Source organism: Citrus sinensis, chromosome 2, assembly GCF_022201045.2.
Source record: "Citrus sinensis cultivar Valencia sweet orange chromosome 2, DVS_A1.0, whole genome shotgun sequence".
In the NCBI taxonomy this organism is placed as follows: Eukaryota; Viridiplantae; Streptophyta; class Magnoliopsida; order Sapindales; family Rutaceae; genus Citrus; species Citrus sinensis.
In genome coordinates, this window is record NC_068557.1 from 352,275 (window position 1) to 366,418 (window position 14,144).

The 14,144-nt window shown below is 35.8% G+C and overlaps 1 protein-coding gene across 1 annotated transcript; it reads right to left on the reverse strand.

Annotated features, from left to right (window-relative positions):
• Positions 1-4,443: 4,443 nt before the first annotated feature.
• LOC102619446 (uncharacterized) lies at positions 4,444-13,192 on the reverse strand. Its single transcript, XM_006488865.4, has 20 exons — positions 11,839-13,192; positions 11,309-11,512; positions 10,334-10,438; positions 10,160-10,225; positions 9,921-10,085; positions 9,665-9,739; positions 9,423-9,577; positions 8,916-9,051; positions 8,762-8,831; positions 8,542-8,669; positions 8,351-8,407; positions 7,849-8,034; positions 7,564-7,656; positions 6,785-6,870; positions 6,634-6,700; positions 6,485-6,551; positions 6,268-6,404; positions 5,878-5,969; positions 5,707-5,773; positions 4,444-5,106 (listed from the first exon to the last, which is right to left on the reverse strand). The coding sequence occupies exons 1-20, from the start codon at positions 13,066-13,068 to the stop codon at positions 4,948-4,950; spliced, it is 3,345 nt and encodes a 1,114-aa protein (XP_006488928.1). The 5' UTR covers positions 13,069-13,192; the 3' UTR covers positions 4,444-4,947.
• Positions 13,193-14,144: the final 952 nt, after the last annotated feature.

Below are 14,144 nucleotides of genomic sequence, written 5' to 3' on the forward strand. Positions count from 1 at the left end.
ATATATACCAAAAGTTTAATAGAGTATAATGAAATAAAACTCATTCATAATCGTTCTCGTTTTATTTTATACATTTTTAGGTTAATATGATTAAATTAAGTTTGAAAATTGAAAATGAACCAGTTGTTCATCAGGGATCTCTTGTTGTTATTCGATGATCCCAATTCCCTTCCCTCAATTAATTCTAAGAAGGACGGGGATCAAATAGGGACATGCAAAATTTCGGGGATAAGTACGGGAATATCGATCCCCTCCCCTTCCTTACCCTCCCTACTGCCATCTCTACCACTAATCCACATCAATTTGTTTTGTTTTGACATGATGATTTTTGACAAGCGATCACATTAATTGATTATTGAATGAAGAATATCCAGCCTCCAATATAAATTTAACATACACAAATTCATTTTTTTTCTTTTATTCTTTTCTCCTTATCTCTCCTAAGATCTGAATATAGATGATTAATTAATAAAACTACTTGAAAATCAATTGGAAACATGTCATGAGAAGTTTAAAGAACTGATGGGATGTCAGAAAACATCCAGCAGCTGCTACGGCCCTATAGAAGAACAGATTGAAAAGAACCAACAAGTGCCTTTTATACGAAGTTTGGTTCCACGTGAAACTGATTGAATTTTGTACTCGAGTAGTTTATATTGGCAGGTTAAGTGCTGCAAACTCTGAACAAATTTTGCATGAAATTCAAGCGCATATCTGTTCTGGTTAGTACTATCTACAAATTAATTCTTGTAGTATGCGTAAGTTTCATTTTAATAGTGCGAATGAACTAGGCCCCAAGTAACCATGCATGGTTAGTAAATTGCTGCTCCTGTGAAATTACATTCCTCAGGCTCCTTTAGTATATATATATAATAATAATATATATTTACAGTATATATTATTAAAACATTTATGAAAAACAAATTAGGTGTTTGTGTTGCCATGATAATGGTTTCGGATATGCATGCATGTTTAAGAGCAGCGTAAGCTGAAATGCACTTGCACGTGAGATTAACTCAGTACCAGGATTTGTATTCCAATCCCAAGTTAATGGATCGGCTGCCTCGAAACCACTTAGCTTATGCTTATCTGATAGTGTTGAGACTTGAGAATGAATAAACGCAATTGTAATTATTACCTGTTTCTTATAAAGTTAGCATTCGAAAACGCATGAAAGCAGTAAAAGATTCAAAGGGGCAGCAGCGGATCTCCAAAATATCACAAGTGATAAATGGGGAAGCAAACTTCTCCATGACCTGTGAAATTGAGTCTCAGCAGTTTCGGAGCTATCCATGACAATCATAGCATATGCGAATACTATAATTATGTATCACGGCATATTATGGGGCAAAAACGAATACTAGTTCCAGCTATCTCCTAAAAAAGATGTACGTGAGTTGGTACTACAGATACAGTTCCTAGAAATAACCATAACAATAATAATAATAGGATGTTGGAACTTTTGATTGTCAATAATCGGTACCGTCCTCATTTTTATCTGCCTACACAGAGGACCATTTTCAAATCAGGAGACAATCAAATATTACCAAATTAAAACTTGTCAACCTTCCTAACATTTGATCAAATATTTTTCTATAGTTGTTTGGGATAATAATTTATTATGTATACTTTAATAAGATGACTTTATATATATATATAGGGTACTGTTCCAATCCGGTAGTTGTTTGGGATAATAATTTATTATGTATACTTTAATAAGATGACTTTATATATATATATAGGGTACTGTTCCAATCCGGGACCGGATTGGAACAGTTTCCGGGACAAAAACTAGTGGCCTTTGGATTTCAATCCAACGGTCCCTGGTGGATTCCCGGACAATGATTCAATCCGGGAGTCCCGGATTGGATCACTGTCCTATATATATATATATATATATATTAGTTCTTTGAAACTATATCTATCTTTTTTATCAATAACTATACTTTAAATTTGACACGTTCCATTAATTAATTATCAATATAGCACATACTTTACAAGAGATTCTAGAATACCTCTATTGTATTACATCCAATTTATACACATATAACATGTGTGCATGTATTAAATATAATTACTAATTACATGATGATTTCTCAAAATAAATGCACACATATCATATATGCATTAAGTGGGTATAGTATAACAGAGATACCCTAAAATTACTCCTATATTACTTGCACTAAGGATAACTAAATTAAAATAATAACTTTTGTAACTATATTTCTATTAAGTTAGAACCTCCTAATATAAATAATATTAGTTAGTCCCAACATATGATAGTGGAGAGGTTTTATGGCAAAGTTCTATTTTGTGCGTGAAAAGACACATTCCAAGTAATTATAGAACCGCTATACTTATAGGCTAAACTTATGCCATTGTAAAAGGCAAAAGGCCATAAAACACTCGCAGTTGCTCCATTCAATAAATAGATGAGAAAATCTCATTGTATGCCATAAATTATCTTTAAAGCATGCATATGCAACAATGAAGAAACTAACGAGAACAAAAGCACTAAATTGATTTGGATCCGACCCACATTGTCTTGGACCTCTTGGTCGACGGGCATTACAATTCATAAAACACAAAGTTTAACAAGTAAAAAAAAATCCCATTTTAAGCAGATGGAGAAACTAAGGTGTTGTTTATTTTTTAGTCTTAAGTGTGAATTTAATTTTTTTTCATATATTTATTTATTTTACGTTGTTTGTTTTTTTAACTTATCACTTATTGTCATACAATTTTATCTGAATAGAAAAAAGTAAAAAAAACTCTACTTTTATTTGAAGTCCGAAGTTTAAATAAAAAATTTTAATTTCAAATATAAAAATGCCCTTAACAATTCATGTATTTCCAATATTATGTATAAACCTTATATTTTGTATGATTCTTGAAGTTATTTTGTTTAATTGCTTTAAATTTTTATTCACATAATAACATTAACTAAACTGAAATATTAAACAAATCAAATTATGTAAATTGTGATGAATCAAAAATAAAATAACAATATTAACTTTATAATAAACTTTGATGTTATAATTACATCTTTCATTCAAAAATTAAGTTAAGATCAATAATGATAATATTTTTTTTCATGTTACCAAACTAATCAACCTGTGAAAATTATAAATTGTGCAGAACAAATATATGCACCACTTAAAATGATATTTATGTCAAACTACTAGCTTTTAAGTTTTTCTCTTCAGATGTTGAAAAAGAAATACCAAACATGTCATTCAAACATTTTCATTCAGACCTATTCAGATTTCAGATTAAAAAATAAACGCAATCTAACACTAGTAAAACAAAAGAAGACTAAACGGAAAACTAATGCTTCCGGTAACGATCCGGGAAAAAAAAACCCCCATGAGCTAATAATATTTGTAATTTAAAGAATTACAAGTTGGACCTAATAGAAAATGTTTTTTAATTTTTATTTACGGTCAAAAAATTCGGAGACTCCATTCTTATAAATACATGTAAGAGAAGATATGGGGACTGTGCTGGCTTACGTGTGCCTCGTTATCATTTGGTTCAGTCGCAGTAGTGTTTGCCTTAACATAAACCACCAATACGAGGCGGAAGAGGCGTTTTTGTAGGAGTTAGGAGTTGGTCATCTGTTGCCGCCTCTGCAAGTAATTGTGGCACTCCTCACTTGTAGTTCCATTCTGGCCTTCACATCTGGGAACTGGTCACATCCACAGCCACACCGAGTCCATTATAGTTTTGATTTAAAGATTGAGGCACCTGTGGCTTCTGGTAGCATTGCTCAACAGCATCGAGCTTCTTTGCGATTTCAATACCGCAAGCCTATGGTAGTTGCCGTAAAGGTTAGACATCGTAAAGTTGTTGAACCAATCAGGAGTTATTTTGTGATCTATCATCTTCGTAGCCAAGGTTTCCAAAGCTGACCTTGCTAGGGAAGCTGCCCATTTGAGCGGCTTTTATTATTTCTAGTTTCTGGAAACGGGATGCCTGTGCGGTGTATCCCTTTATACATCGTACTGTTTTGTGGAACGTGTCCCTGAACTTGAAGGACCTCAAGCAATCTGACCTTCCTCTGGTAGCATTTATGCTTTTGGTACTCTTTACTTTCTTCGGTGCCCACTCCTTCTACATAAATAGTGTTATTGGAGGAACCCACGCTCAAAGATCAAATCAAATGGGGATCAAACCCTCTCCAGTCTTCGAACTCAATCCTTATCCAAGCCCTAAATTACAATATTTTTTCAGTTTTATTGTAGAATTCCTAGTTATTTTCATCTCAGTATATTATAAGATTAAAAATCATTTTGCATTTGAAAGAGACAACTGCGCTGGTTAATTGGTTATTGTACTGCATCCATCTTTTCTCATGTATTATTAGCTTTTTCTAGTCTCCTAAATTTGTAGGCATTTCATATGCTGTAGAGTGACAATTTCATAGTCCCACAAAACAAAAGCTGACAAAGTCTATTAACTGCTCATTTAGATTAAAAGAAAAAATTGCATACTTAATGAAAGAATCACCATCCAAAATTTCAGTTTAAATACAATCACAATCACCAAAGTTTGTACCACCAAATTGACGTGAGAATCACAACTGGATCAAAACTGCTATAGGAATTGCCTTGCATTGCTCGCAACCCTCAAACCTCACAACCTGACTGACAAAAGCCAGTCACAAAACACAAACGACTTTTCCTTTTCTTCTTTCAGACTCGATATCAACTCAACTGTATTATACACATTCTACAAGTGATATCATTTCAGTCGCTTCGACGACTTTCATGCTCAAACCAACTGATGCTGGGCTGTTGTCAAACCTCACGCAAGGACAATCAATAGGGGAACCACCTTTATGGAAAAAGAATGGGTATTATATAGTATACTTTCATCGACACAAAAAGGCAGGCATTGCATTTTCTGAAAGACCAGCAAGATGATTCATTGTTTGCCAAGATACTATCACGAGAGAATTGATTGAAGCGCAAGCTGTTGTTGGGGTTGCAAGGATGACCATGTTGAAGCCAAGGTAGCTGGCGGCAATGTCTGCTGAAGTTGCTTCAGAAGATTGACTATTCGACTTAATGTTTGTTCAGTTGCTAGATCTTTACCACAAAGGATCTACATAAACAATACTTCATCAACAAAGATGCTTTTCAAGTTCTTTTAAGATAATATGCAGTATGGCATCCATTACTCATTGCAGGGGCAAGAATACTTGGCTATATCAAATGAGCTAGCAGAATTTGCTCTACGACAAATTTCAACAAGATGAAAAATGCAAGGTAACAGCACCACCCAAATTCAAGCATGTCTTTGGTACTAAGAGCATAATAGGTGAATGTACTGAAAAAGATGAAAAACTAACATGCGATAAGATGATACCAACAATTACTATAAGCTCTAGTATCCACAGTGATGCATGGACTCGGATGTATACGTATGGTATGGCCAGGGTTGTTGTTGGTTTGAAATGGATTAAAAAAATGGTGTACAGCTGAGCAACACAAAATGGTCTGAATAAAGGACATCTGATTTTTTAACAGAAATTCACTAAAATATCTTCTTTTAGATGCACAAACAAGATGTAATAGGGAAATAATTCCTGATACTTGTGATATGACATGGCTTCAACAGAATCAAACACAAAACTGATTGCCATCTCTTCTTCAAATTCACAAGTAAAAGTAAGAATCACTACGTTATAAAGCATGAACTAACCTCAGCAAACACTGAAACAATTTTAGGAAGATATTGATGGTTGGGACCCAGAAGATCACTGTCTGACCTGTGAACGGATAATAAGATGCATTTATTAATAATGATGGGTGGCAAATGAAAAAGCACAAAATATAACGTAGGAGGAAAATGAAGAAATCCACAAAGTCTTACCTCTCTACCATTGAACAAAGCTGTTCATGAACAATTTTAGCCTCAATCAAATCACCTTTTATTGGCAAGCAGTTTAACCATGCAGGAACAACCTATCAAACATTATAACTGTTTCATTTCACAATGCAAAGAAATAACTGACAGAATTACTTTGGTTTCTTTAAATAGTATTACCACTAAACTTTTAGTTTATATGTAGTAAGATGCTGATTCATCAGCAGTGTCATTGGAGAAAAGGTAGCCACAATGGTGTGGAAGAATAATTTATTTATTGGAGTGATAGTAACACTGACAATACTGCTGAAATTTAAAGCTACTGTAAAAGAACCATTTACAATATGCATTGAAAGTATGAATAAGTGAAAAAACAGAAAGGCATTATTTAAGTACCTGAGCTGCGTCAATACTGTCACGATGAAACTGGCATATTTTTCCCAATGCAGAAACAGCATTATCATAAGCCATCAAATTCTCAGGTTGCAAAGCATTAGGATGCCGTATTACAACATTTAGCCTTGATAAAGCCTCTGAAAGTGATTGATCAATGTAAATACATGTTAGCATATGAATAAAATCCAATTGTCTTAAGAAATGCAAGCAGAATTACCGCCAACAAGTGGTTTAACTACAGATCCACCAAACTCTGCACAAACACCAAGCCCATATACAGCTGCCTAAAAAAGGAAACAGAATTGGATAAGAACAACTGCAACCTGAACAATAGTAACTAAAAGTGCTTATTGAATGCATGCAGACCTGTCGGACATCTTGGTTCTCATCATTGCAGGCCTCCAACAAGAATGGAAGATATGTCTCGTAATACCTGTCCCAACACATTAGAAGAATTATACTTAATGAATGTACTAAGTGATAACAACCAAAGCTAAGTAAGATAAAGCAAACTTACTTAAGAGCAGCCTCTCGACACTGCTCAGCAACATCATCAAAAATGCAGATTGCAATCCTTCTCTCTTCAGCAGTCTTATCCTTGCCCTGTATTTTAAACAGCCAACCAGCCAAACATGAGTATACCCAAAAAAAAAAAAAAAAATTAGCGTACTTGCAGAAAACTAACAAATAAAACTTCTGTAGTCATTTAACTAAGTTCCATGAACCAACAACCCTCAAATGGATACCAATGAAGTCAAGTTTAGATACATTGCACAGTTGAAACAAAAAGAGATCTAAATGACTAAATATTTCATCATAATGCATTTTTAGCCAACAGAATGCTTAAATTTAGACAACAGTACCAAAAATTTCAAAATAAGCAGACATTATGAATTCTACAATTCGGTGATAATCTTTTAGTGTTTTAAGGTTGAAAATAACCCCTTCAAGGTTTGCAAATAGAGTTATCATTGGTGAGGAATTTTGTGGGCATTAAATTATTGGTAAACTCTCCCCTTTAGCCTCTCTTTTCTAAACCAAGTTTGAAACTGATATATCTTTCCCTTCCTGAATTAGTGATTTCATAACCCTAATTTGCAGACTACATTAGAAAATCAGTAGCACTGGCAAACAGTTCAACAACTGTCAATTGTTCAATATTAAGTTAGAGATCCTGCAATATAAATGTTTTGACCAAACCTCAGAAAAATTAAGGAAGCATACAAAGAGAAAATTTTAGAAGTATAACCACAATAATAACGAAGACAGCAGCAATATCTTTGCGGCAGAACTTACCCACATAGGTGTCAGATACGAAGATAGCTCATCAAAGAATGGCAAGAAAGCAGCTTTAAATGTTTTGATCAAAGTTCCCAAAATTTCACCCACCTGTTGCAATAAATAATCTTTTAAGCACGTGACAAAGAAAATTGTGGATTGTCAAAAGCCAGTTAACCAAGCATTGATCTTATTGCCGATGAGTTTTATCCTTTTCCTTATGTTTTCCCTCTTTTTTTTTGGCAGATAAGTCCAATGTGCTAAATGCTAATAGATAATATGTGAGTATTCAACAATACTAACTTGGTCAAAAACTTCTTCTTCTTGTTCATTCTCCTCTTTAATCAATTCTGACTCCTCAGCATCAAAGTCTTCAGCTTTGGCCCTCTCTGCTCTCTCTCTCTTTCTACTAGAGCTGGCTGTGATCACCTGTTTTATCTCATCTACAATGGATCTGACCTGGCCTTCATCCAGAAGTGGCCCCGAGATCTGAAAAAGATGTGAAAAAATTACAAGATACAATCACAAATTTCATGTGAAACACAGCATAAATAGCAAATGAAATAACTACCACAATCAAATTCATAATAGAAAAAAGTAGTCTTAAAATCCAAAATATATTCCTTCTTTCTCCCCATTTTCTCCAATATGCTTGCAGTATGCTATGGAGCACAAAGGGAAACAAAATCATGACTATTGTAATGCGGTGGTGAGATAGTACATACACTCTTGATTATAGATAATATAAATCAACAGAAAATGACCCCAGTGAAGTAACAAATGTAACATCAGATAAGTGACTAACCTGTATGCATTCATTCAATGAGTCCAACATACTGGCGCAGATCTCGGTATCTGGTTCCTGCAAACTAATTGTGGTTCAATCACTTCACCCAAAATAAAAGCAATATTAATAGAAAAATTAGATCACCAGTATGATTTTTTTTTGCGGGGGAGGGGGGGGGGGGGGAGAGGACAAAAATGTATAGAAAAGACCTTATGCAGAGCTTCCACCAGAGCTGGAATGATAAAATCAGACAATTGCTTTACATAGGACTCATTACGACCTGGAGCTAGGCCTTTCTCTATAGCTAATTTTGCAGAACGCAATAACTCCGGCATGGCTAAAATACAAAAATCAGTTCGTAGTAAGGAGATTATGAAGGTCCTACAAAATGAAGTACTAGAAAGAAAACTATATATAGCAGTTTCATACCTGAAACAGCTGCTTTCCTAACTTCTTCATGGAAATAGAATTTAAGGAGAGGAACAAGAGTTGGAGCAACCTAGGAACATATGCATCCTTGTATTAGATAAAGAAATTCAAGAGGTGTGGAAACAAATTTCCAAAAATTGATGCACAGACAGACCTGATCAATCCATGGAAAGAATCCTTCCTTCAACTCATCAGCATAGCAACACAGCATGTTGCAAGCAGTAGCTTTTTCCTCCAAGACACTAGTCTTAATTCCTATTCTTTTATCCCCAAGTGTAATGGTCTCCATACTGTAATTGATAGAGAACTATCAGCAATGTGCAAAAATCCATTTGCATGTATGCAACATGGCGATACTACCACTGCAATTCACTATTTAATTGCATTTAAACAAAAAAGGAGGCCTGTAAAAGCAACATTAGTATATTGGTGCAGCATGGGATAAATACGCATTTGTCAATGTGTCAGAGGAAGGGGGAAAAAAAGGAGATATCGGATGAACATAAGAGTAATACTACCAAAGTGCATAGATGAATGTAATTGAAAAATTATTAAAATGTTTAGAGAGGTAGAAATTAATAAACAAAAATAGTCCCACACTACATCTACATGCATAAATACATGGAGAATGTCTAATGAATGAACTTCCAGAAGGAAATACCTATCATCATCAGAGTCTTCGATTTCATTGTCTGAATCTGCAGATGTAATTGTTACATCTGGCTTAAGCTGAGCAGATTGGAGCAAAGGTGGCATCACAACACTCATATAAGGAAGAAAATCCTGTCCCAAACACTTGCAAAGCCTGGCCCATGCCTATACAAAAATGAAATAGTTATCGAGGAGGCTGAAATAGCTGGAAATTATGTTTCTTTCCCTGCATGTCATCTGTAAAGAACATACTTGTAGCATGTAACTTGTAGTTGGATCATCTGTCTCCATTTGAGATCCTTGTAATGACATAAGCACTTCCATGACCTTTCACAGGGTAAACACAAGAAAAAGGTCATATCTAACATGATATTTAAGCAGAAAACCAAACTAAAAAGAAACAGAGCCAGACAACCAGCATAAGAATGCAGCAAATTACAGACACCTTACTATCTCTCAATGGACCTAAATGAGTTCAAGAAGAAATAATGCAAAATGAACTATCTACCTGCTTGGCATCATCCCTGAACTTGTCCTTTCCAACAGCCATTCCAACCAGACTAATGCACTCCATTGATTTGGCACGAAGCATGCGGTTTGATTTGTCAGTTGCATTTACCAAGATAGCTTTCAGGAAAGGCATAACGGCATCATAGTATTTTTGGAAGTGCTCCTACATGAAAACCATGCTGTCAGAGAGGTTTCTATAACAAATGACTTCGAATTAAAGCATATTTTACATAATACCTGAGATGAGTCAGCAACAGATGCCAAAGCAGTTAATGCTCCTTCTTGCACCATTTGTTTTCCATTCTGGCATACACACATGTGAAATTTAGGGGAAGAAAAATGTTCATCCATTAAAGTACTGATGTAAATGTTTGCATTGTAAACAGGGCATTGATTGTTCGTTCAATATACCTGCAGAAGTACTAGCAATTTGCTCACTATACCATCCAAATACGGGGTTAAAATTTCTGGAGTACAGTTCTCACTGAAGTTAAGCACTGCTGATGCAGCATGTGCCTGTTGATAATAAAAATATATTAATGAAAAAAAGAATGAAAGTAACCATCATCTAAAAACCAGCATGACAAATGTCCAACTCAATCTGAATATGCTATAATCTTGCAAACCAAGATATCCAACTCACCTTCAGAAAATAAAAAAAACTATCGCAAATGCACCCACCAGACCACAAATGTTCTAAAATCATAAACAATAAGGCACATCTCAAAGCGACAGATAAGCTATTATCCCAATCCCCTCACCTCAAATATCAGATACTCAACTCACCACCAAAGACAAACTGGTTGGTTTTGGCTATAAAATTTCAGCAGATACATAAAATACTTTCCAAGAGCTTAAAAACTAGTTCCTTCTCCCAACCAAAAAATAAAAAACTCCTACGCGTGTAAATCTTGATCCATTATTTATCTTTCACACAACTTGAGTTGCTACAGTGATGTGAATTCAGCATACATTTATGAGAGGAAATCAAATAACTAGCAAAGGGAGTTAAGTGAAATTCACAGAGTAGCTACACCAATCTCAGGGTCAGTTAAGCTCCAGAAAACAAAAAGTAAACATCTCAAATCAATAATTAGAGTGAATAATATAAAGCAGTGTCTCTAATAATTCTGATATATTAAGTTGCTGCCATCTTCAGTATAACCTAAATACATGTCTAATCAGTCCTCTTAACCGCTTGCCAAAGGTAACGAAAATATCAATAACAACCAACAAAAAATCTGGATAACCATTGCTCGTGCCAGACTATCTAAAAACAATATGAAATATTCATTCCCCTTTGTTCCAAAACATGATTTGTTTATAATGAAAAGACTAAATTATCATCTCACAGAATGCCAGAAGCACATGATAGATGTGACTAACCTGTACTCGAGGATTCTGGAAATCATCCATTGCTCCAGCTAGTGCTGGTAGAACCTGTGGGTGGAATTGATTTTGCAAATCTGGCCCCAAGTCCGTTGACAGCTGACCAATTGCATTGATTGCTGCCCACCTTACACGAGGGTGAGGGTCGCGAAATGAGTTTAGAACCATTGACAACACTTGCTCCAAATTTTTTACCATTACCTGCAGAAGCAAAATCAAATTACAAATTACCAACATTCATATAAAATAAATTCCAGATAACTATATTCATACAAACATTTTAAAATCGGGAAATTCTAACAAGTGAAAAGACCCAAAACTCTATGAAAAATGCACTCTTATAACAAACATCTACAAGAACATATTACACAGTAGGGCCTTGAAATTACTTTACATTAGTATATCTTAAGTATCAAAAATGATTGAACGAGGCAAGTAATTCAGTCTCCAAACAATTTCAACTTAAAAAGAAACTGCCGGAAAACACTCTAATTGTTTGTAATCCAGAGATAAGTTGAAAGCTATACCTTAGCACAACCCTCAGCAATCTGAGCCAGTGCAATCAACGCAGCATGGTGCTTCTGCCACTCAGGTGCAGCCAAGTAAGCTGGCAACTGCTCAGAAGCAACAGGAACTATTGTATTCCCACCTAAAGCAATAGCCAATCTATCCAAACACTCCTGGCCAACACTATAATTACTCGACTCACCCGCATCCTCGTCCTCGGTCTCTGCACTATGCCACAAAGGATCATCCTCAATATCCAACAACATACTCATCAATATAGCAAACAACCTATTTATAAACTGCGGCAACTTCCTCATCATCCCCGGTGCCCGCTCCCTAGCCTCTGCTAATGTAATCACAAACTCAATTGCCAGATGACGTGTCCCTTCCTCTAAACTCTCCGCCTCAGCTATCTGCAACATGGACCCGACCACATCCACCAACTGCCTCCTCAAAAACCTCGGCTCAGTCCCCGCCAACTCAATCAACAACTCCAACGCCTCCTGCGCCGTTGCCTCGTTTCCATTATTCAACGACTCCGTCAACGTCCTCATCATCAACGGCAACAAATCCTGAAACCTATCCCGATCTGCAGAGCTCGTCAGACACTGGATAAAATTAATAACTGCATTCAAAGCCGCGATTTTCACATCAGGATTATTCGAATTCGTCAAACAATTCAAAAACACGGCGTGCAAGTGCTTTAGATGAGGCGTGAGGGTGTCCCCAATGTACTGACTCAACTGCGCGAAGATCAAAAACGCGGATTCCTGCAACTTAACGGAATCACTCGACACGCATTGGAACATAAACGGCAACAACTCAGGCCACCCGTTCTCGGGCAAAATATTTGAGGCCAATTCCGAAACGGTGTCGCATAGTTTCTTCGAAATCGACTTGGCGCTCTCGAGTTGTATCGATTGGAGAAGCATCGATTTGAGAGAGGACTGAGTGTGTAGAGAGAGCCTCGGCCAGAGAAAGGAGTCGTCGCGCGTAAGAAGCTTGCGAAGGAGGACAGCGGCCATGGCACGTGCCTCGGGGTGAGGGGAGCGTTGGAGGAGGTGAGCGAGTTTGAGAGTGAGGGAATCGGGATCCTGTTGCTTGCAGAGGTTGAAGAGCAGTTCGGCTTCGGATCGTTGCTCGTTGGAGGTGGACATGAGGTGAGAGATTAGGGTTTCGAATGGGGCAGAGTCGGGGCCGAGGATCACCGCGAGTTGGGATTGTTGGAGGTGAGTTGACTCGGCGGCCATGGCGGCGAGTTTACTAGGGTTTTCCGCGTGGAATTTGTTTTTGTGATGTGAAATGTGAGTGATGAATTTGATGATGAAGGGGTAATTTGAAATGTCAATGTGTGGGAGTGTGTTTGGAAAGAGAGTGGGGGAGGTTTAGGGGATTTTGTAAACTAGTATGATAGTATCAGTCACCACCAGTGACTGAGTGGGGCCATTAGGGCTGATGAAGTGAAGTGATTAGCTTAGAGCCTTAGCTGTATTAGATTGTGTTTAATCAATTATGATTAAAGGTTTAAAAATACAGGAGCCCCCTAATATTTTACAATTTTTTATATAATGATAAAAGTTTTTAGGGGGTTACTCACTGTATGACAGCGACGTTTGCTTATCGAAATTTTTTGCTTTGATTTTTCAGAAAACGAAGCTGAGCAATTCAAGAAACATGTATTAAATAAGATCAAATTATAATTTCAGTCTTTTTTTTTATTTCTTTGCTAATTTAACTGATTTCTCAAAACAACTCGAACTGAGTTGAATGTTTATTCATTTAATTGAAAGATTTTAAATTGAATATAAAATTAAATTTAATTCAATTTATTTAATTCAACTCGTTCCTATTTGGTTCGGTAAAATGTTCACCCCTAGCATTGCGAGTGTTGGTTATAATAAAGGGAATTATAATTAACATAAATTATAAGAATTAAAATATTATGGTACAGTTTGATGTTACATGGCATATTCTTATATTTCGATGGTTAAAAATTTATGTTATGAGAATATTTTTGGTAGATATTCCATATTTTAAAAAATGAGGGCTTTGAATGTAATTGTGTTGTGGATAAATGATAATGATTAAAGCTTCCTTGTTTGCTTTCACATTTTTGCTTTCTATTATTGGTTTTGGAGGGAAATGAAACTGGGGGAAATAACAACTGTAGGGCTTGGGCGGAGTTGTATTTTGGTTTGATTTCATGGTTTGGTTGGTCTCGGGGTAGTTTTTAATTCAATTATTCAAAATTGATAGATTTCATAATAATTGAATAATTTTGGTACACTTTGACGATGAATACTAATATTACAAATGCATACTCATT